Below are 24490 nucleotides of genomic sequence, written 5' to 3' on the forward strand. Positions count from 1 at the left end.
TTTTACTTTTTTAAAGCTTTTTAAATCCTTCTTATTTCCTTGTACGAAGTAAAGGATATATTGTGATCGCAAAAAATTTCGGTTATCAGATTTCAACGGAAATATCCATTTTTACCATCCCAGAATCAATTTTGATTAGTTTCAGCGTAACGGCTGTACGTACATATATACGTACGTACGTACGTACGAACGTATGTATCTCGCATAACTCAAAAACGATTAGCCGTTGTTTTTTTTTTTTTAATTTTGGATATAGAACTGTTGTAACATCTAATTCTGCGCCTCCCCCCCTTTTGATTGTAATCGACTGAACCTAAGTGTCCAAAAAGTCCAAAATCTTTTCCTTAACTGCAGTAATAAGCCCCCGTTGAGAGCTTTTCAACGATATATTATACGTGGTGCTTATGTTTATTGGTTCCAGAGTTATAGCCGAATAAAATTTTAATTAATGAAATTTTTGGATCTTACAAGGGAAAAGTTCGAATCAGACTTCATTTCCTTTTCTAATTTTTTTTAATTTAGATATTTTGATTTATTAATAATTTTATTTATTAATATTGATTTATTAACCTGTTATTGTAAAAAAAAGTGTACAATAAATAATAATTCGATAATAATAAAAAAAAAAAATATCAGAAGCTGTTAATAAAATAAAATTTTATGTACTTTTAATTTTTTTTAAATGTGTATATGTAATTTAGTAGGTTCGTGACAAGGAAATCATGTAGTTTCCACATCAGATTTTTATATATACTATTTAATTTTTATCTAATTAATTTAGACGGATTTTTTAAAGAAAAATCTATGTTTCACAATGAAAAATTCTACTACTTATAATTTTTTTTTTAAATATTATAAATTACATTTAATATTATGAGTTACATTTTTTAATCTTTTAATACATTTGCTTAAAAAGACAAAGAATATTGTCATTTCAGTCTTTAATATATTAACTGAAATTAAAACAAGGATTTTTTATTTATTTTTTAAAAAATTTTTTGAATAAATTAATAAATAATAGATAACAAGCTTTTAAGTTAAAATTAAATGTAATTAATAATTACATATTTTAAAATTAAATACAGATTATATAATAAAATTTGTTATTATTAGATTACTTACAATTTGAAATATATTTTTAATAATCAACGAACAATGGATTACTTATTAATTCAGTTTCTGTAATCTATAATTTTTTGTAACAAACGTATTTAAAAAAAATTATTTTAATTGTTTCAAATTAGTTGTTAAATAACCTTCTAAAGATTATAAAAGACACTTTGCCAACTAATACCTATTTAAAAAAAAAAAAAATTTTAACAATAATATTTGAAATACTGCAAGTATCTTTTATTAATTTTTTTTAAATCTATTTAATTCGGTTTAAGTTGGTGATTATTTTAAGGAATTTATATTTATGTGTATATCTTCTGTACCAGTAATTAAAAATGAATTATATAAAAAAATTTTTAATAGTTGCTGTAAAAAGAATTTTTTTATAAGAAACATTCAATAATTATTACTCATTAAACATAATATTTATTTTTATTTTCCTAATGTGTACATTGCAATCTCTTCAACATAGTCAGCAACAGCAACCTTCTCACTCGTTGCAATGAGATGAGAATAATATCTATATCATATAAATGAGGTGTTGTCTTGCAGCGACTCAAGCTAACCATCCCTGAGACATGTGGTTAATTAAACACCAACCATCAAAGAACATCGGTATGTACTGTCTAGTATTTAAATCCGTATAAAAGCAACTAACTTTTACTAGGATTTGAACTTCAGAAATTTCCTCTTCGAAAATCAGCTTTTAAACAATTGATTGCGATGACGAATTAACCACTAGACCTAGTGATAGGCTTATATATATAGAGCCTAGGTAGGCTATATACATAATATATGATTTATTTTATAATATAAAAGATATTTTTTATATAGTATTCTCACATCAACTTTCATTACTAATAATTTAGTCGCAATAAACCTTGTAATTAATTAAAACGCATCTGGTTAACAATCAGAATCAGATCATAGTATTTTAATAATAAAAATGATTAAAATCATCGCAAAGGTTTTTAAATGAAAGAATTGAAAAATCAAAACACTTATGTGGAGAATAATAAACTGAAAAATTCCCTTTCGGCACGCCGGAAGGCGGAGGTAGATTTCACCGGTGCTAAGTAGGGGATAAAAAAGACTTCCACCTTAAAGTTAAGAAAAATTACAAATTTACTCATTACGACAATGGTTGCATGTGAAAAAATTACATTGTTTCACAAGTTTAGCATATGACAAGCCCCATCTTCTTACAATTCCAGCAACAGTTTGGTCATCCCTTGTCGTAAGAGTTGGTCATATCAAAATTTGTTTCAGGCAAAGATTTTAGGGAATGTTTAGAGAACTAACTACCATTTTAACCCGATTACCCGACACTGTGCCTATTAAGGGAGGTATGATATTTTTTGTCTTCGAAACCCCATTTTTTCCACCCCCTGGGCCAATAGTTGGTGATATCAAAAAACTTTCCTTAGATAAATTTTAGGCCCTTATCCAAAAAATAGTAGAAACTTTAAAAAAATTCGATATTTTACTTAATAAGAAAGTTATAGTGATATTTCTTTTCGAAAAAGCTCCCCATTTCTACCCCCATGGTCTATATAAACTTTTGAACTGACGGTGGTTTTAGGGTCTAGAGGATGTGAAACGGGAAGAATGTCGAAATTTTCCGGAAGTCGAATCATGGTACCCATTACAATAGGTAGCTTTCTTATGAGATCTACCTAAAAGTTGATATCTGAAGTACGGATCCTGCTGGACCCATTTGTCCCATACAAACCATTTGTTTTGTTTACATATCATCCTCATTCATCCTCTGAAATACTACCTTACAATGATTCCGGAGGCTAAACAGAAAAAAAGAGAGGACATCAGAACCTAAGTTTGTTTTTCTCAATTTTCAGTATGATACTATTACAGATATTCACAATTCTACTTTTATTATTGTTGTAAGTAAGGCGTAATTTATTAAGTACGTTTAACTTGGAATATATGTTTACTTATAAAGTTTATCTTTTTAACAATATTATAAAATACAGTACGTAATTCTGTAATATTAATTTGTAAAATTTTAATTATCTTCAACGATTGTCTCTCATTAAATGTAATTTATTTTACCATACTATATATATAATTTTTTTAAAAAGAATTACCTTATGAATTTGTATTGTAAATTCTATAAAAAAAAAGATAAAACTAGCTGTAACATATAATAAATCATCAACATAGTTAATTAATTTGATAATTAAAAATGTAAAATAGGTTAATCTGTGTAATAAAATAAAGTTTAAAATTAATAAGACATATTTTTACTATTATGATTTATTGTAATTTTTTAAAGTTAATAATTAGCATTTAATGTAACGTATTTTAATATTAACTAGCATTTACCGTTTATATATTAACATGACTTGTCATTTCTATAACAGCTTGATGATTTAAGCAATGTTTTTTTTCCATAAATCAATGTTTTTTTTTTTTCTTTTGTTTATAATGTTTTAAAAAGGAGATATTTATGGAAAGAATAACAAAAAATATATTATTCATTAACAGAAAAATTATCTAATGTGAAAGTGGTGCGAAATTTCTTTGTAGTTCATTTTATAATACACTATTGTGTATGAATAATAAAAACCGACATAATTTTTCATCTCTCCTTGAGTCTTAACGGTAAAATCAGAGGAAAATTTTATTTATTATTACTATTATAAAATGAATCATGTATTTTTTATAATAAAAACAACAATAGTTTTTCGTCTTATAATCCAAAGAAAATGAAAAATATATTAATTTTATAAAAAATTTAGTTCTAAAGTAAGATCACGTGTTTTTAAGACAATTCAAGTAAAAACAATTTTTTTGACTCGATGTTTATACATCTTATCCTAGCATCGATAATTAAAATACAGCATCTTTTGTAAAGAGGTGTATTATTTTCTTTATAATTTATGCGTTTTATAAAAATCATGATGAACTAAAGTTTGTTAATAGAAGCTAAAATTAGTACACACCACGTCGGTTATATTGGTGAAAATCACTTATTTATTCTGTTAAATATCTCCTGTGTGATAATATATATGAAAAGTCATGAAGAATAAAAGAATATAAAGAAATTCTGTATCAAAATATTTTATTATTGTTCGTATCTAAATCTAAAGCATACGTTTTTTACCGAATTCTCAAACAAAACGGTAAATTGGGGAGGGGAAATGAATTTTCTTTACGTTTTGAAGCATGAGGAGTACGAAAATATCATTCACTTAAATTAGGATTTCCTTATATATATTTGTAGGCCTTAACTTAAAATTTTGAGCCTCAAAAATGTCCAAAACTGTCACATCAATTTCACTAAAATTTTGATAAGCTGTAGTAGTTTATCTAAAGTTGTGTGTATGAAAATTTGATGAAGATTGGTTGAGTCATTCCTGAGTTACGCTCAAATTAATGTCAACAACAACATAACCTCAATTGGAAGTATTTTTTCGGTCACATGATGGGTTTGGATGGATTAAAATGAATTTTCTTACGTTTTGAAATATGAGGATTATGAAAATGCAATTCATCAAAAATCTCCAAAACTACTTGATTAAAGTTGTGCGTGTGAAAATTTGATTAAGATTAGTTGAGTGGTTCTTGAGTTACGCTCAATTTAAGGTAAAAAAAAAAATTCGAGAATGTTAACCGTGTATAGTTTTTTCTTACGCGCTTATACAATGAGTCATAGTGGTGAGTGAGTTGAAACTTTATGCTTGTATGCAGGGTCTAATCGTTAATCGAATGTATGCAGTACTTTGTACTCTGAAAATCAGTGCGTTTCTGACAACAAAATAATCAGGGCGTTGAAAATGAAAAGTCGGTCATCTTAAGCAGAATTGTGCAAGATTTTTTTTAAAAATCAATACTAAATAATTGGAAAACATAATGTACTTTGATAATGAATTAACAAATATTTTTAGAGTTTTATTATTATTATTATTATTATTATTATTTATTACAATAAGCTCTCTTGTTATGTAGAACTTTAAAGAAAAAAACTTTTTAGATAGTAGACCTATTTATAACAAACTTCTACGAAAAGTTTTGGAAGTGGAAGCAACTATAACACAAAGTTCAGATCTAATTTTGGTTGCTATAAAAATGTTTTATTAATGAAGTTGGTATAAGCCAGCCTCCTTAAAGAAAATTTTACTAACGATTTCTGTAGTAACAGAACCATGGACGTGGTAATTTATTCTTTAGAAAACAAGTAGCTTTTCATGAAACAGATATAATCAATCTTTACGACAATTTTAATTTATTTTAAAGATAATGACTGCCTTCGATTATTTGACTAAAAAACTTAAAATTAAAAATGAGAAATGAAGTACGAGCAGCTCCTAATGGTGTTTGTCGAGTAACCCTAAAAACTGAACAAAATACTTTTTTACCCGTACGAAGGATGGGTAAGCAGCTATTATTTTTAAAACTACTATTTTTTAGATGAAGGCCGACTATTCTGTAACCGTCATACTTCAGATCACTCAAATTTTCTTCACTTTAAATTTTTACCTCAAATCTCTCAATTTCGAGTCCTTGGCTGACCTAAATTTTGCTCTGAAGAAATTATTAAACACTGATAGTTATTTTTATAATTTGTACAAAGTTTAATTGATATTTATCAATTTTATTCTCACAAGCATGATAATGAATCACAGTGAGGGTGCAGGAAGCAGAAGTTGCTGGCTAGAAGGGAAGATGTGAGCCCTGACCAGCTAATAGCAAATAAATAAATTTAATCAATTATACGATTGTAGTGAATTGTCTCAACATTTTCTCTTTTTTCTATTCTAAATAGATAAAAGATAAATAAATAAAAATTCCGGTATTATTCATAAAAAATACTAAATTTTTTTAATTTAGCAGTGGGCCCGAATTGCTAATTAAAATTCCTACGTTTTACAGTAAAATCAATGTAAATTTTATGAACCTTTATGGATTATTTTTATTAAATTAAAAATAATAGCTCCCGTGTAAGATTTTCTGAGAAGTTTTATGCCAAAACCTTTTGCGTAACTTATCTCACAAAAATGTCTGAATAAATTATAATCAATTACACTGAATCTACTGCTTTCAAACTTGCCATGAGAAAAGTAGTGGTTAATCGTTTTCTTCACTGAACCAAATACATTGTTGCATAACAGCATGTAAAGCCTACCCAAAATGTGACAGTTGCCTATGTCATTTTTATTTTATTTACGACGGGATTGGGTGTATAATGATCATCATTACTCTAAAAGAAACTCTGATTATTGATTAATATATTATTGATATTGTTAGTACATCGATCAGTTTACATTAATCAATCCATAAGAAAAGCTGAGAAAGGAACAAATTACACTTACTGTAGGAAAAAGATGCATAATACGTACTATATTTATACTACATACTACATTTATTCAGTAGGGAAAAAACGACTAGAATTCAAAATAATAAGATAGATAAATTAAAAATATACAGAAAAATAAATTAATATTTTTAGCCATTATATTCCTCAGAGGACTCATTTTAAAATTTCGGGAACTGGCAAACCCGGGCCTTGAGCAGGTTGCAACCTTTCTTATAACAATAGGTAGGCCAAATATCATACTTACTCAATAAATCAACAATACTATATATAGAAAAAATACTCGCTCTTCAAAATTTACTTGTTTTATTTTTATGAAGGTCTCTTTAATATTTATTTAATTTGTAAACTTTATCGTATTGTATTTATGAATTTTTATTTATAGATATTTATTTTTTTAAGTAAAATAGAATTAGACGTTAAATATTACTGCTTAAGATAAAAAGCTTTCTAGCGGATGTTCAAAGAATTTGTAGGAATCGCCGCTACTGCACCCAGTCAGATTTTACATCGTGGCGGGGGGGACCAACTTTTCTTTACGTTTTGGAGTCTCCTGAACACGATTCTGCAGTGTTTAAATACATATGTATGTGTATAAGATATTTTGTCGGCTCTACCGGATGCAAATCTTAACCAATTTTGATGAAACTTGGTAGGATAATGTAAACGTAGTAGAAATAAAACCCTATTGACTTTCAAGCGAATTGATTCATAGAAACCGGAGTTAGAGGCAAAAAAAGGGTTTTTGACATGTTTTCAAGGTTTTCATATTGTTACTTCAAGGGTGATATGTTAGAAAGCCAAAATTAGAATTTTACGAGCACCGCCAGATGAAACTTGTTTCCCAGAGGCCCAAAAACATCAAGTTTGTAACCGAAATCAGAGTGGCTGGGAAGTCACCGTGCCCCCTAAAGTTAGAACTAAAAATTTGTAATGAGTAGTAAATGATAAATGCGATCTAATAATGAATTATTTTAATTACTCACTTGATACACAGTACTAATTTTAATGGCCCAATTTGTCTGTGTGTTAGCCATCATGTTGCACGGACAATTCTATACGTCGCTACGTCCTCTATGACATGCGACGGAGCATTTCTGATGTTAAGTTACGGAAGGCATCCCTCACAGCGTCACGCAGTTCTTCATATGTCGTGTAGCGACGTGCGGATACGTGTGCCTTGATAATTCCTCATATTAAATTGTTTAGTGTGGTGTGATCAAGATTTCGTGGTGATCATGATAAAAGAATTGGTGACGCTGGAGTACCGTGGCCAATCCAACGTCCTGGACATTTTTCATTCAGAAACGCGCAGATTGATAGAGAAAAATGTACAGGTGCTCCATCCTTCTGCAACCACTCGTTCCATGAGATCCTTCTCTTGAAGCTGTGGTATTAACCGTCCGTCCAACATCTCTAAATAAGTTTGTGCATTCACTAGCCCGTCAAAAAATAAAGACCAAATAAATGAGAAGCTGTCATTCCAGCCCATATCATGACGTGCGGTGGATTCCTTTCCAACTCTGTTACATAATAAGAATTTTCATTCGCTCAAGATATCAAATTTCTTGCAAGCAAACTGCGATAGATTGCACATTCGTCAGTAAAAAAACACCTTTCCACGGTGCACTGCAGCGGTGAATTTTTCTAATAAAGCCCGGCAGGATGCAGCGCGACGTTCCATATTTGCATCTGACAGTTCATTGATGAACATCGGGCGAAATAGCCTAACTTTCAAGTCCTTTTTCATATCGTCTTGTATTGTCGTCACGGTATACGAAGTTCAGCTGACCGTTTACGAGTTGATTTCATTAGGGATTTCAATGAAAACTGCAACAGCAGCACATGTTTCTAACCCCGTTTCTCTCTCGTCCACTCCGCGGCCTATTTTTAACATTGCCTAATTCAAACGTACCTTTTCCAAGCCAACATTGTTGCTTTTCGTAACGGCGGCTTGTTAAAGCGTTGCCGAAAAACTAATTAGTTTCATTGTGTGATTCGTGTGTTTTCGTTCATGAACCCATTTTAGCTAACTTTTTATTTCAAGAAATATTTAACATTAAGGGCTATAAAAAATTAACATTTCTACATTTTAAATGCAATGGGTAACTTGCGAGATGGAATTAAATTTAAATTATATATGTTTTTTTTAATTAAAAAGTATTTTTTGTTAACCGCAGAAATTCGGAGAGGAATATGCAATAACTCTTTATAGTGGTTAGAAGGTCTATTGCTGAAAAAAATATAGATTCGAAACTCCTATTATCCTTAGAAAAGATGTTAACAGGAGGTTAATGGTTCTTTTCTGAAGCAAGATTTAGCTAAGAAAAGAAAAATATAAAAATTCATTTTTTTGGGGACGGGGATGAATAAATAAAAAAGAATGGCAATTTGTGATTTTGATAAAAAATAATCTTCAACTTTTTTTGTAAGAACATATTTGGCCAAAGCATTCCAGCAAAGATTTGAGATCTTATTTCGGACACAATCCCCAGCTTTTGTCAATTTTTTCAAACATTTATATATACTTCCCCCCCCCCCGGAAGCTAGAACCTCTCTACCAAGTTTTAAGAAAATGGGTCAACGGGGTCCAAAGTTATAAGACCAAATACAGGCCAACATACATAAAATGTATGTACGCACTAAGGTCTGTCTGACAAAAATAGATTTTTTTAGACTTGGAGGCACTGGAATAAAAACCTTTTTCGCACATTATTTAAAATTTATTTAAATCCATTGCTTTTTTTAAATTTATTTTTAAAATGTCTCCGTAAGGGACAAAACTTAAAAAAAGTCAATTTTTAATTTTTTTTTTTTTTGCCGTTCTATATAATTTCCCGTTATACCTGCAGCTGCTATAGCAGCATATATTGCTGTAGGCTGAAAAGTAATATCTTATAATTTTATTATTTATAATACAGAACAATGTACCTTTGTACTTTAATAATATATTTTTTTTAATACTTTTATTTATAGTCGCATCAACAATGAAAGTCATTAGCGAGTTATCAGTGTAATGTAACTGTACCGTTTAAGACCTGAATCTTAAACTCAGGTCGATTACTCCTGAGACGTGTGGGTAATTGAAATCCAACCACCAAAGAACACCGATATACTTTAATAATATTATTTTTATTAAATCTTTAATTTTTTTTAAAGAAAGCATTTTATTATGTAAAATGCTGAGATTTTTATTTTTTTTAAATGCTTATTTATAGAGTTCTACCAAGGCGATTTAAACGATTTTTGTGTTTGAAATTTTTTCAGAATTTTAAATACTGTTTTTCTCAACAAAAAAAAAAAATATTGATTAATTCCTCAATCGATGTAAATTTGGATCTTTTTTAATAGATTCCTTGATCTAGAAAACTAGAGGCTGTTTGAATTAAATGTTAAATTCGTAAACTTTTCCCTAAATTTTATTAAAGAATGTGAGTTACAAATGGCTGACCCTCTCCGGATTTTACTTATAAAATTAAGTTCCTTACTTAAATTGTATACACCTATTTCTTTTCACATCAATGAACCTTCTCATCCTCCTCTCCATTTCAGTTGAGATTTACATATCAGCTACTAGTTCAAAAGTGTAGTTCTTGAAGTACACATTTTGAACAGTTTTTTCAAAAATTGAAAAACTAAAAACGGCAGTTTTTAACAAAAAAAATAATAATGTAGAAACCTGCAAAAGGATATCCATCATCCTTCCCCGGGAGAATTATCATCTCCAAACGCTTCCACATTTTACATATTAATGAAAGAAATAGTAGACCACAGTTTTTTAAATCCCGTTGAATTTTTTCTATGCAACAGTATTTATTTATTGTTAGTAGCTAAATAAATAAATGATTTTCAATAGGAAGTGATTAAGGAAGTATTAAAGGAAATAAATTACTACACCTTTTAAAGTTAAAAAAAAACATTCTGAATGATTGATATTAACGTGTGTTATAACAAATATATGCAAATATGGAACATAAATGACACTTTACAACTGAATTGTCGGTCAAGTTAAAAGATAAAATAAAGTACACAATATGAGATTATTACTATTTTATAGTAATAACAATAATTACAAAAAAAAAACGAGTATTTAGGGAGAGAACTTGAAGTGTGGCATTGTAGTGTGGTGGGAGAGTTGTGTTCTTCACCTTGGCCGGTTGTGACGACGATTTAACTCAGGTATACTACCTCCGCTGTAGTTACAAGTGATTCAGTATTTGTTGTGCCGTCACCATGACAACTTGTGGAACAGAAGAAACTGTTATTAGTGGAAACTCGGGCCAAGTCGGTCTGGGTAAAGTACCAAGCATGCCGGATTTATGTAATATGAAAAATTCTTTGGCTTTAGCCGAAAGTTTAGCTCGCGCCAGCTTAATGACATCTCCTGCTGCTAAACGCCGTCTTCAAGCGCGTAGACTTGAATTAGGTCTCGGAGAACATCCAGGATATGTACCGCCAAAACATCTTTTACTTTATCTTGTCAGGTAGGGTAATTTTTATTACTGTAAATCAAAGATTACTTTTACGAAATTAATCTCTTGTAAATAAGAAATAATTCATTACTTACGATAATTGTAAATATGTGTAGTAGAAATGATATGATCAGTTTTGATTACCGGTAGTAATTTATACTTATTTTATATATAATATTTAAGTTTGCTATTAATCTCATAAAAAATACTCCTGTTTAAAATACGTAAAAAAGATCATGAGAAAATACATTTTTTAATTAAAATTTAAATGTTATATAAAAAAAGAACTTTATTAAACCAAATAAAAAAAATCCTAGAAAAGATCCCCATATGAAATAAAATAATATAAACTGATCTCGTATATTAAAAATTGCGTTTTTTCTTTCAAAATGGTACATTAGATTTAAATATTCCTATTTTAGTTGGTTTTTTCTTTAAAAAACGTTCAATTTAATTTTAAATTAACATTATAATTTACTTAAAGGTATAGTATTTAATTTTTTACAGTCTATATGATAAATATATTTTCTTAATTTTATTTAGTTTTTAAAATTTGATTTATTTAATTAATTATTCAAACGGTGAGAAGTATTTTATGGAATCTCTTAAAATGATAAAAAGCTAACATTTAAAAATTTTGTAATTAATGATTAGAAAAAATTAATACTTCGTTATAATATATTATTCGTTATAAGTATCTAGTGAGATTAAAAAGTTTAGTATTATTTAATAAATAATTAACTTATTCCTGTTTAAAAGTTGGCTTTTCCAGTTTCCATAAAAAAAAATTTATTATAGGTTTAGTTAAGCTTTTTTTAAGACTATAAAATATATAATATATTAAACGAATAGAATATTTACGCATATATTTAAAATTATATTTTATATTATTTCTGAAAAAGCGGTAATATTTAAAAATCAACTCTATTAAGGATTATATAAAGTAGACTACCCGGATAAGTTTATAGTCGTTTTTTAATAAATTATTTAGTTGTAGATAAATAAATTTCAGATATATATTATTATTTATTTAGCATATACGAGTATTAACTATAATTACAACCTTAAAGTAATATTTAATTTATTATCTTTTATTTATTTCCATATTGCTAAGAAAATTATCAATTTTAAATGATAAGATATAATTTTGGTTTACGACCTTCAAAACATTATGAAATATATTTTCATCACTTTTATTTTTATTGTGTCTGTGTATTTGCTACAGTGTCAGTATAAATGTAGATTTTAAACGAACATTATTATTTTTTTAACAAATCATTTATTTGGCGTTGAAATTATTTTATGCTTTAAAGTTATTAGGACTTTAAAATGTTTAGTTTTTTCTAAACGTGTATCTTTAATATTATTGGCTTGATTTTAATATGAGATATTATTCGGTAAAAAATGGTCATGTGTATTTTTCAAAGAAAATCAAATTTTTTTTTATTTTTACCTTAATATGTAGTTAGAATAGTTATATTAAAGGGGAAAGTAGAGTGATCATGAGAAAAATTGAGTATTGGAATTTTTGCAAATTTTTATGTTTATAGTCCAACTAGTTCATCTACTCCAGAAAAACATACATATGTACGTATGTGCGTACGTATCTCAGGATTGACCGAACTGTTTTTCTTCATATTTGGCTCAAATATATAATTATATGTGGCATTGATCATATTATTTTTTTTTAAATTCGTTAAGGGGGTGTGTGGAATATCGCAAAAATTCAATTTCGATTTTCTTCAGAGAAATTTTAAAGAGAACATTTTTAAAGCAAATTTATTATCTGTAATGCATATATAAATATTTTTTTTTAAAACCAACCCCCACCTGTTAAGATTAAAATATATGTGTAATTTGTTCGTTTTTTCTATCTGCCTTCGGTTTAAAAACTTTTCAAATATTTTTGTAAGTTTTTACTTCATATACTGAGCTATCAAAAAAGTTAACCAGAACCAAACCAAAAAAGTCATCCCGGACCAAAAATGCAAAAAAAATTTTTGGAAAACTTTCTTTTTGTTATTTTAATCTCTATTAAAGAGGATATTTAGAGAAAATTTTACTTAAGCAAATTTATTAAGCTTAAGCTTAATCTATATTTATATATTTTTAGAAAAGTTTTTGTAAAAACTTTATTCCCCATCGCTAAAAAAAATATATTCTGTTTTTTTTTTGGGGGGGGGATCTAACTCTTTTAATTTTTATTATTATTTTTTTTTTTTTATTTCTCTTCATTACTTAAAGGACTATTAAAATTAATGTAGATATTATGGAATGGAATGGAATGCAAAAGTGGCGGGAGTATCACAATTCTCCCTTCGAATCGCAGAGCTTGGACAGTGTCCCTTGCTGTTGTATGATTCTATAATCGGGCGTGTTTCAGGGGTTTATTTTTAGTGTCGGTTATGTTTTAATTTTTGTTATATTTATGAACGGATTTGTGATTAGCATTCCTATCCGTTTTGGACCAACGTTCTCATCTCATTACTGTGTCCGACCGCGGGAGACTAGGCTTTTGAGCCTGGTGCTCCCGACGTAATTCCCCTTCAGACCGTCCGCTGAAGTCCTTTCGGTGCTAGCACTTCATAGGCTAGCAGGGATACGCCACAACGAGGCCCTAGTTGTTTGGAGGGAGCAATTGCTGATTTAAATGATTGTAAGTATTTAATTGTAAGGTGTGGATAAAGGTAAAGATCTTCATCTTCTTCTTCGGTGGCTGCCCTTCACGTTGCTTCTCTGCTGGGCTCTTCTTCCGGACTCCAGTCCGTGACGATGGGTAGCGTAGTGGGTTTTCTTTCTTCTTTTTCTTCTTCCGATGACCTCTTCATTCTTCTAACCCATATTATACACCGGACCCAGTATGAGAAGGAAATATCTTCATTACTTTCATAAAGCTATACTTTATCTTTTCAAAATTTCAAACAATTCTCTTTCAAATTATTATTATTTTTTTTTTGAGTATCACTTCTTTATAAATAAATTCTTCCTCAATTGTCCACACAAATTAAGGAAACCCCTAAAAATCAAAAAAAATTATTCAAAATTTTAGAATTTTGATTCTTAAACTGTATTTTGATAATCATGACTTGTCCAGCGTAGCTGGAAAATCATGCGATACTTTACCAGTTTTTTTTTTTTTTTTTTTTTTTTTTTTTTAATTTCAAACAAATAAATTATTTCTAGATCAAAATAATAATCAAATAACTTCTAATATGTTTGGTCAGTTTCAACTACTATTGTATTAGGGCAATATCAACTCCCAATTGTTGTGGTATTCTATCAAAAAGAGGTTTATTATTTTATACACTAAATAAATCATATTTTAAATTGCGTATTTTTTGCTTTATATACTCATTTAAAAAACTAGCATCCCCGTCGCAGCTTTACCCGTCCTGTATGGTTACTTGCGTTTCCCGTCACGGTCAATCTTTTTTTATTTTATATCTTTGAGTCAAGTAACGGGAGGTAGATGCACCCAGTCGCGTTGGACATACAGTAACAGTAGCAGTGGGTTTGTTTGTTGAGCCGCCGCGCCGTACATCGGCGCACCCCTTAAAAATCGAAATTCAAAAATACCCGAAAATGGGTTTTAGATATTTATCTGAAGAATATTTGTAAGCCCAAATCTAGTGAATATCTCATTTAATATAATCAGAAATTGGAAAAATGAGCAATCATTGTTCGAAATTCTTTTACCTATCTTCCCTCCTTTCAAGGTCGTATTTCTTCGACTTAAAATTCTATAAAATGGTTTAAAAATCTATAAATTTTTTTTAAATATTCACATGAAGATTACACGCACCCAAAATCAAGGTGCTATTCTCATTTGTTATCGAATAATTCAAAAAATAGTATTTATTGTTACTCCATTCTAACAATTTTTTGAAATTTCAAAAACTTTCTTACTCTGGACTTACACCGTAAGAAAAATGTGTATACAAATTTTCATCAATTTATCTTCAGTATTTTTCTGGGTGTTGATTAGGAAACACTAACGACATATTCTTTTATATTATATATATACATTATAATATAAATAGATAAGAGATAAATAAATATATTATTCTGTTCAGTATACAATTTTATTGCTCTCGTTATAAATGGGTAGTTGTATTATTACAGGGGTATAAAAATAACTGGCCCAACATTTCCCTTAATAGATCAAGGAAACCCACAGTAAAATCTTGATCAGAATAGCGTCACAACATAAATAATAATAAGAATTAAATAAAAAAGAATTGATTACAGTACATAGTATTTTCAATACATAATAACAACCTATATGTATTATAATAATAAATCAAATACGTGAAGAAATTAACTAAATAAAATTATTGAAAAACAATAATAATTTAGAAGGCGTAACAGGACTTACTAGAACACGTATTATTTTTACACGTGCAAATGAAATTAAATAAATTCAGGGATTTTTAGTATTATTTATAAACTCTTTGATTCAGTAAAATTAGTTCTGTAAATGAAAAGATTTTAATTTTATTTTAAACTACCACATCCATCCATCGTCGTAGCTTCGCCCCGGGCTATTTGCGTATAAAATTTCAAAAATTGTAAATAGCTTCTTAGTAATTTTTTGTGGACTGTTGCTCTCAGAGTTATCGCAATTCACAACTTAAAAGATAAAATGAAATGTATAAAGAATGTGTTCCAAAATCAATTGTTTAACGAAATCAGGGGGATATTGGAGTTGTTTAAAAACTAATCTGTTAACAGCAAAGCAAAGTCCAGGAGTTTCATCATTCCATTTTTCTAAAAAATTTGTCTTCCATTTTTTTTAAATCTGTTGAGTGCTACTTCTCGTGTATGGATGAGTTCTCGAGAATCGCGAAAGGTTATACGATGACATTAAATTTGGTAAACCCATAATAATTTAGTGAAAAAGTCTATGTTGATATCGAAATTCAGTATTCCTCAATCCACCAAAACTTTGTTAAATATATAAATAGTTCACATTCCCTTTAATTTTATTATCATATCAAACTAATTTGTTTTTACTTATAATACGGTAATATTAGAATTTTATCTTTTATAGACAATGACATTAGATTTAGTAAATCACGTAACTATCTGAAAAAGTCAACATTGACAAAGAGAGTGATCGATATAGATAATGACAATGAATTTAGTAAAATTCTACGTTATTTTATGCGGTCTCTTTACCACAGTGTGAACTGTGGTAAACATTCCGAGGGCCATAAGATAACTACACTTAAAATTTCGTAACAATTGGTTCAGTAGTTTTTGCGGTTATAGGGAACAAATAAAAATACATTCATTGTCTCTTTGCATATTAGTGAAATGAAAGAGAAGATATATTAGTAGAATGTTCAATAAAATTGATCGATAATTTATTAAAAATGGCAATGAACGAGCCTTTTTCCGTAAACCGTAATAAGATGATGTTCGCAAACATCATTCCGTCGTCCTGTTTTATAAAGGTGAATATCCTTCTTTTTTATTTTTTAAATGACTATTATATCTTTTAAGAAATTAATAACTTATTCGTAAATACAATCGCAAAGTGAATTAAATATTTAATTTATTCCTCAACATCTTTGCCGAAAGTAGTGAGCTGTGTGAGATTGTTTTGAGTTCAGTAGTACACCCATGGGAATGTTACTCGTGGCATTCGCATCGGTGGCATCCTGGCCGAGGCGGACTGAAATGAGTCAAAAGCCGAGGTTTCGAAGATAGCCTCCGGTAAAGCCCATAAGGGCTCGAAAGGGAAGGGGAGGCGGTGGGTGGCTTTCTTCCCTACGGGGTCAGGATGCCGAAAGTAATGTAGCTTTGTAAACTGAAAACTTTGTTTGATTTTTTAAATATCCTCAACAAACATTGATATTTTTTAATTAATTTCATCTTCTAGATTTTCAAAGGTAATTGAAAGTGTTAATAATTATAGCTATTCTTTTTTCCTAATTTGTATCAATTGAAGTGAATTATTTGCCGAAATTATTTTCTAAACCAACATTTTTTTAACTTCGGTAAACTACAGAAACCGATTTACTAAACTAGTACTTTTGGTTGTTTCTTTCCTCTCTTTTTTCCTTGCACCCCCCCCCCCCCCATCGGAGCCGGATCCGCATACCTCGTCGGGAATAAAGTTCGCTCCAGATAGCCGGGACTCGGTCTTTTATTGTTGGAATTTTTTATCCTTATATTACATTAATTTATTCCTAAATGTTGAAAAAATTTGGAACCCAAAATGTCCCATTTTTTGGAATCTGGATTTTTTTAAATCTAGTTTTTTTCTATTACACTTAATACTTAAAAGGTACTCTCTTTTAAACTGAGAACTAGGGTTGAATTTTTAAAAGAGCCTCAAGAGAAAAAATCGATTTTGGACTTGAAAATTTTGCGAAGGATTATTCTAGATCAGTAATCAATAATTAATAAAGAAAACGGGCAGAGTTTATTATATTACATAATTCACTTTACTTTCAATCTATGTATTTCGTTTGTTATACCTAAGCTATTAATCTTGTATTTTTTTATTATAAAGATGTGATTAATTCATAAAAGGAAAAATTATTGATTTTTTTTTTGTAATTAACCTGTAAGAAATATTGTTTGAACAATACATACTTAAAATGTTGTACTTGAAAACAAAAGAAACGTATGGTTTGTTAATAAAAAAATTATGAAAAAGTATAAATTAATCTTTTAATTTCTCAATGGAGAAGAAAAAATAAATTGATTTTTTGCTCATTATAATACAATTATCTTTCCCGCCAAATTAAATAAAAATATTTTTTTATAGCTTTTGTTAGTGTAATCATTTTTTAATAACAAACCTGTCATTAAAAAATTAGTTTTCTTAAACCAAAACTAGAAATTTCAAATTAATTCTATAGATTTTTATTTAAAACTGGCTTTTTTTAAGAATAATTTATTATAACGGCCTCTTCATTATACTAATATTATTAAGTTATTACAAAAGAAACAAGTAAATTTTTTGTTCTAAGAAAATATTTGAGGAAAAGTAGATAACTAAGTATTCAAATTTCAAAATTACTATTAAAAAAAATCGATAAATAAGTTGGGATAAAACTTTTTGGGAACCAAAATTATTTATCAATTCGTTATTTAGGATTTAATAAGAATTTTAGACCCTAGATTAGATGATAAACTTTATAAAATGATGGTTTTGGAACAAATTAAAAATTTCAGAGCATTCCTGGTAATAGTTAAAACCAGAAAGTTCATAATCAAAACCACTTTTAATAAACCATTCCCTCTAGATCATTGAAGTTAAAACAACCCTTGGTGTAATACCACTCTAACCCACCGGGTTTGTCTAGTGATGATCTCGTCATCGCAAATCAGCTGATTTCGATGTCGAGAGTTGTAAGGTTCAAATTCTAGTAAACGCAGAATTACTTTTATACGGATTTGAATAATAGATCGAGGATACCGATGTTCTTTGGTGGTTGAGTTTCAATTAACCACACGTCTCAGGAATGGTTGACCTGAGACTGTAAAAGAATACACTTCATTTACATTAATACATATCATCTTCATTTATTTTCTGAAGTAATACCTTACGGTGGTTCCAGAGGCTAAACAGAAAAGAAAAAGATAGAATATCACTCTATGTTGTTTACTTTAGAAGCTAATAAAAATAACAACAAAGATTATACTTAGAACTGACATGTTTATCTTCTATTGTAGAGCAATCCGAAGATTGAGCAGCTTTACACCCCCTCTCTCTAATGATTTTTTCTTCATTTCCTTACAAGCCCATATTTTTCATAAATTAGATCTTCCTCTATATCTCCTTCCTTCAATATTGCCTTTCATTATTAGATTTACTTTACTGTAATGTCTCATTACGAGCGTTCATGAAATGCAAACTCATTTAATTCCATTTTACCTGCTGCTGGGTGCAACTATAAGATAACAAATTAGTCCACGAAGCATACCACTGATCAATAACCAATTATTTGCTGAAAAGGTTGTTTATATCTTACATAAATTTATACCCTAAATGGATAATTTTGTCTCTATATTGAAAAGAGTATTCACAACTCATTATCAGTGTGACGTGAGGTACAATTAATTGGTTGTCGCTTTCATCTCGGCCAGAATTAGTACAGGAAACTTCAGGAGCTAGGTAGAATACAATACTGCTAAAAGTGATTAAGAGTTGAACTATGTATTTGTTTTAATATTTTTGGAACCTTCTGAAGTATGTGATTGTTTTAATTTTGGTTTAATTAAATGTACAACCATAAAATGAAAAATTAAACGATATTCAGATTATTTTGTTCATACATACATTTCGGAAAATGCAATGTTTCCAACAACAATAGTTGCCAGTTTCACCGCTAGTAGAGAAAGTTTAATGAACTACTGACAATTTTTTCATTCACTATTTAATGATAGGTTTTACAAATCCCACCTATATTTAAATAGATTTGTAAACATTCTTTTAGAGATTCAAACAAATATTTATATAAAATTGTATGTTTTAGAATTAAGTATTCTATAGAAAGACATTGAAATGGGCATGTGAAATTTATGATATATTTTAATAAACAATAAATTTAAAGGTAATAACTTAAATTTAAATCTAAAATTTTATAATTAAAATTGTATTATTAAAAGCATCATTTTTATTTTTATACTTTAATATTACATAAATTTGCATTCATTTTTTTAAATTAATATTTTCGTATTGTTACAAAATTAGCTACATTAATATTTATTTATTTAACCTTGGTAAACGATGCGCAGTTCGTCTGTTACAAAATGTGTAACCTGACGCGGTGGGTTGTTCGTGTAATGACACGTATACCCCAGGTACTTGGTGCACAACCCACCGGATTGGCCTAATGGTGAACTCGTCATCGCAAATCAGCTGATTTTCGAAGTCGAGAGTTCTAAGGTTTAAATCCTAGTAAAAGTAATTACTTTTATACGGATTTGAATACTAGATCATGGATACCGGTGTTCTTTGGTAGTTGGATTTCAGTTAACCACACATCTCAGGAATAATCGACCTGAGACTGTACAATCCTACACTTCATTTACATTCATACATATCATCCTCATTCTATCCTCTGAAGTAATAACTTACGGTGGTTCCGGAGGCTAAACAGAAAAAGAAAGTAGTAGGTACTTGGTGCGCGATTTGGGGCCACCGCTGAATGACCAGTTAATTGATTATTCAGTTTCATTTACAGTTAATCCATTTTTTTTTATTAAACTTAAAAAAGTTTTTTCGCCTTATTCTTTTAAAAATTTCGTTATTGACCACTTTACCTTTATCATTCTTCTATACTAACTATAACTTATTTAGAAGGTTTCAAGCCTTATTTCTTCTTCTTTTCCTTTTTCTTCTTCTTATTCTTTTATATAATTATAATGAATCTCCCCGAAAAATTATTATTTAGTTTTTTCCTTCTAAGATAAATGAAAGTAGTCGTTTTTGTAACTTTTGGCAAATCTGCACGCCTACTGCATAACAATTGCTGCCCGTCTAAGTATTATACAATATAAACCTATGTGGCATTTTTTAACTTCAAACCAGTCTTCAATTTATGATTAAGCCATAATTTATAGTTCTTATAAGAAGTTAAATTCTTGAAATCTTAGCAAAGATTTTATTATGACTTCAATTGTGTCCTACAGCTGTGTTGACAGCTTTTTTTGTTATTAAAGAACGTTAATCAATAGCAACAGTCATTTGCCCCGCGGAAACTAATAGCGTTCGAAAAGATGCCATGTCTGACCGGGATTCGAACCCGAGGCCTCAAGATATTACCTACTCAGCCACGAAGGTCAGAAAAGAAAAATTAAATGACGAAATTAAAACCATCATAGAAAGAATAATTTAAACAACCTTTAAAGTACCTTAAAAACACATAATAAATAAATAAAATTTCAAAGAAACAGGAATTTCCTTTAAAATGTCAAAAGAATCCTTAAAATTCGTTTAAAGCTTAAATTAAAAATATTTTTAACTAAAAAAAAAATTATGTTTTTCTTATTGCATTGTTTAAAGTTTTTTTGAATGTATTTTTTTTAAGAATTTAAAAAATATATTCAATGGAGATTCAAATTAAAAAAAAAAATAAAGTTTAAGGTAGTTTTTTCCCCTTTTAAAAAAGTTTTAGATAGATTTTAGGTTTATTTTTTACCTCTTAAACATATACATTTCTCTTAAATGTATTGCAAAAACATCTTTAAAATATTTCGTTTTATAAACTGCTGCCAGTTTATTTATACATATATATATTTTACTTTCTTGTAGACACGATAACTGCCGTAATTTTTCGTCAATCACTTTCAAATTGTTCCTTAAAAATAACTCGTTCCAAAATCTCGGTCGCTTTCGTTAACGGCCAAAATCGGACCATGGGGATGGAAAGGGGGGGCTTTTTCGAATATACAAAATATCGCTATAACCTTTTTATTAAGTAAAATATCGGATTTATTTAAAGTTCTTACTATTCTTTGGATGAGAGCCTAAAACTTATTTAGGTAAAGTTTTTTTATATTATCAACCATTGGCCCAGGGGATGGAAAAAATGGGGTTTCGAAGACAAAAAAAATCATACCTCCCTTAATAGGTACAGCATCGAATCGGTTTAAAGTGATCGTTACTCCTCTAAACATTACCTAAAATCTTTTTCTGAAACAAATGCTGATATGACCAACCCTTACGGCAAGGAATGACCAATATATTGCTGGATTTGTAAGAAGATGGGGCTTGTCGTATGTCAAACATGTGAAACTCTTTTTTACATCCAACCATTGTTGTATTGAGAAAATTTGATTTTTTTTTTTAACTTTAAGGTGGAATCTTTTTTATCCCCAACTCAGCATCGGTGAAATCAACCTCCGTCTTCCGGCGTGCCGAAAGGGATTTTTCCCTTCCATGTTAAACGAAAATCTAGTTGAATACCTAAACATTTTGAGCTTGCAGGATGTAACCTTAATGTAAAACGATTCTTGTGCAATATTCTTTAAATTATTAAAGTTTCATCAAAATCAATGTAAATTCAAACATGTGTTCAAGACATCTAAATTTATTACAGATTATTTGAAAAAATTATTAAAATGAAACATTTATCATTTACACTTACGATAAAAATTTAAAACTACTTTACGCTGAATGTACTTAATATAGAGTTGATAATTTTTTTTGTAAGATAAGTATAAAAAAAAATTCTTGTCTTTTCCTTATTCTATTTTGTATAATTTTTTTGTACAACAAATATACAAAACATAAATTAAATGAGAAACTAAAAGACATAATTTTCATAACTTTTTTTTATTTAATGATATTTTCTGTTTATAAGAAAATTAAATTATTGTAACCGTAATTTGATGAAATGATTAAAATTAATGAGTATACCACACACACAAGCGTCAAATTTAAACTCACTCACCCTGTAACTGCGTATGAAAAATACTCCATAACCTAAAATTGCGGTTAGGTTGTGTTGTCAGCCTCTTACATTGAGCTTAACTGAGAACGACTCAACCAATCTTCATAAAATGTTCACATGCATAACTTCAGATATATTACTACAGCATATCTAAATTTCAATGAAATTCATTTAGTAGTTTTGGAAATTTTCAAGTCACAAATTTTATACATAGGCCTTATATATATATGTGTGTGTATATATATATATATATATATATATATATATATATATATATATATATATATATAATATATATATATATATATATACACGAGTATATATAGGTTAATTACATTTTAAGTTAATAGTATTTTCGTACTCCTCATATCTCAAAACATAAAGAAAATTCAATTTCAACCCCCCTCACCAATTTCATCGTGCGACAGAAAGTAATACCGTACTTTTCTTCGAAAAATCGATAAAAAATTTAAAAAATCAAAGTTTTCGTAGTGTTAGAAAGATTCAATAATCGATTTTCTTTCAATAACGTTTAATTGGTATTATTTCCAACGGTATTTTTTAAAATTAAATAATGGATTCAATTCACCATACAAGCTTACCAAGAAGCTTGTACGTAGAAATGTGAAAATGGAAAGTTTGTAACGTATGAAAAATACCATGACTGACCGGGATTCAAACCCAGGACCTTCGGATGAAAGACTGAGACACTACTATTCCGCTACGGAGATCGGTAAATATGACCGAAATGTATATTTTTATACGATAAATTGTAAGTTTTGAAAAAAAATTAAAAAATTTCAAAAAATTATTATATAGTTACTAAAATATAAAGTTAAATAAAAGTTAATACACAAGGAGCTTTTTTATCACGACTTTTTTGTTCATTTTTTAAAAACTAAGAATAATAAAAGTAATATTAATTACTCAAAATAATATTAATTCTTTTTGATGTAAAGTACTTTTTATAAAGATCTATTAAAATTAAAAATTTAGTTGTCAACTGAATTTATCATAAAAGTATAACAAAAAATCAATGGTGATAATAAAAAAAGATAAATAAATTGCAAGATAAAAATTAAAAATAAACTAACAAAGAGTTACTATCTAGAAATTATCAGTCGGATGAAACAGACAAGTACTCTCTTAAAATAAAACTGATATATGCAAAACACTCAATTGTAATGAAACAGTAATGCAGAATTATTAAAGAAAATAAGTTATTAAAACAAATAAATAAAATACTTCTGATCTATATATATATTTCTAACAAAAAATGTTATAATTAAATAATTTTCGTTTTAGAATAAGAGTATAATTAATTATAAGAAATATAATTATTATAATTTTATTAATAAATAGCTATAATTTTTTTATAATTTTAAAACACCAAATACCGGCTCAACCGGACGATCAAATTCGAGACACAGCCCGACCGAGTTACTTTTTTTAACTTAAAATATTATTCATTTATTTAATTCTACCGCTCACCTGTGATGTCACAACATAGCAGTAGTTTAGAGCGGTGTAGTTTAGTTTTTTTTTTAGGGTGGGGGAACCTCTAACCCACCGGGTTGGTCTAGTGGTGAACGCGTCTTGCAAAAATCAGCTGATTTGGAAGTCGAGAGTTCCAGCGTTCAAGTCCTAGTAAAGCCAGTTATTTTTACGCGGACTTGAATACTAGATCGTGGATATCGGTGTTCTTTGGTGGTTGGGTTTCAATTAACCACACATCTCAGAAATGGTCAAACTGAAAATGTACAAGACTAACACTTCATTTACACTCATACATATCATCCTCTGAAGAATTATCTAAACGGTAGTTACTGGAGGCTAAACAGGAAAAAGAAAGAAGAGTGGGGGAACGATTTTGCAAAAATTATTTTTTTTGCAAATTTTTTTTTTTAATTGTTAACAAATGTGCATAAGAAAAATACGACCTTAATTAGGTGAAATCTCGAGATACTGAGTGTGACCTTACTCTACATCTTTGATCGTTCTAATTGAAAATTTGGATGACATCATTGCCTCATGTGTAGAAATAGTCTGATCAAGTTCGGTCAAAATCGGTCCAGTAGTTCTGGAGATATCAGGTGATTTAGAGGCCAATACTGAACATACACATATAAATGTGAACATTAACATCCGGAAAATTT

The 24490-nt window shown here is 28.7% G+C and overlaps 1 protein-coding gene across 2 annotated transcripts in view; it reads left to right on the top strand.

Moving 5' to 3' along the window:
* Nucleotides 1-24490, top strand: part of cu (NADP/NADPH phosphatase nocturnin) — a 323896-nt gene that overhangs the window by 91786 nt on the left and 207620 nt on the right. The window contains exon 1 of one of the 2 annotated variants that reach the window (XM_075372547.1): nt 10644-10932. The exons of the other annotated variant lie outside the window; for it this stretch is intronic. Coding sequence (XP_075228662.1) covers nt 10682-10932 — 251 coding nt within the window. The 5' untranslated portion in view covers nt 10644-10681. Of the gene's footprint in view, nt 1-10643; nt 10933-24490 lie in introns of those variants that run through there. 2 annotated transcript variants of the gene reach the window in all.

The sequence above is a fragment of the Lycorma delicatula genome, chromosome 8 (genome assembly GCF_047948215.1).
Source record: "Lycorma delicatula isolate Av1 chromosome 8, ASM4794821v1, whole genome shotgun sequence".
Lineage (NCBI taxonomy): Eukaryota > Metazoa > Arthropoda > Insecta > Hemiptera > Fulgoridae > Lycorma > Lycorma delicatula.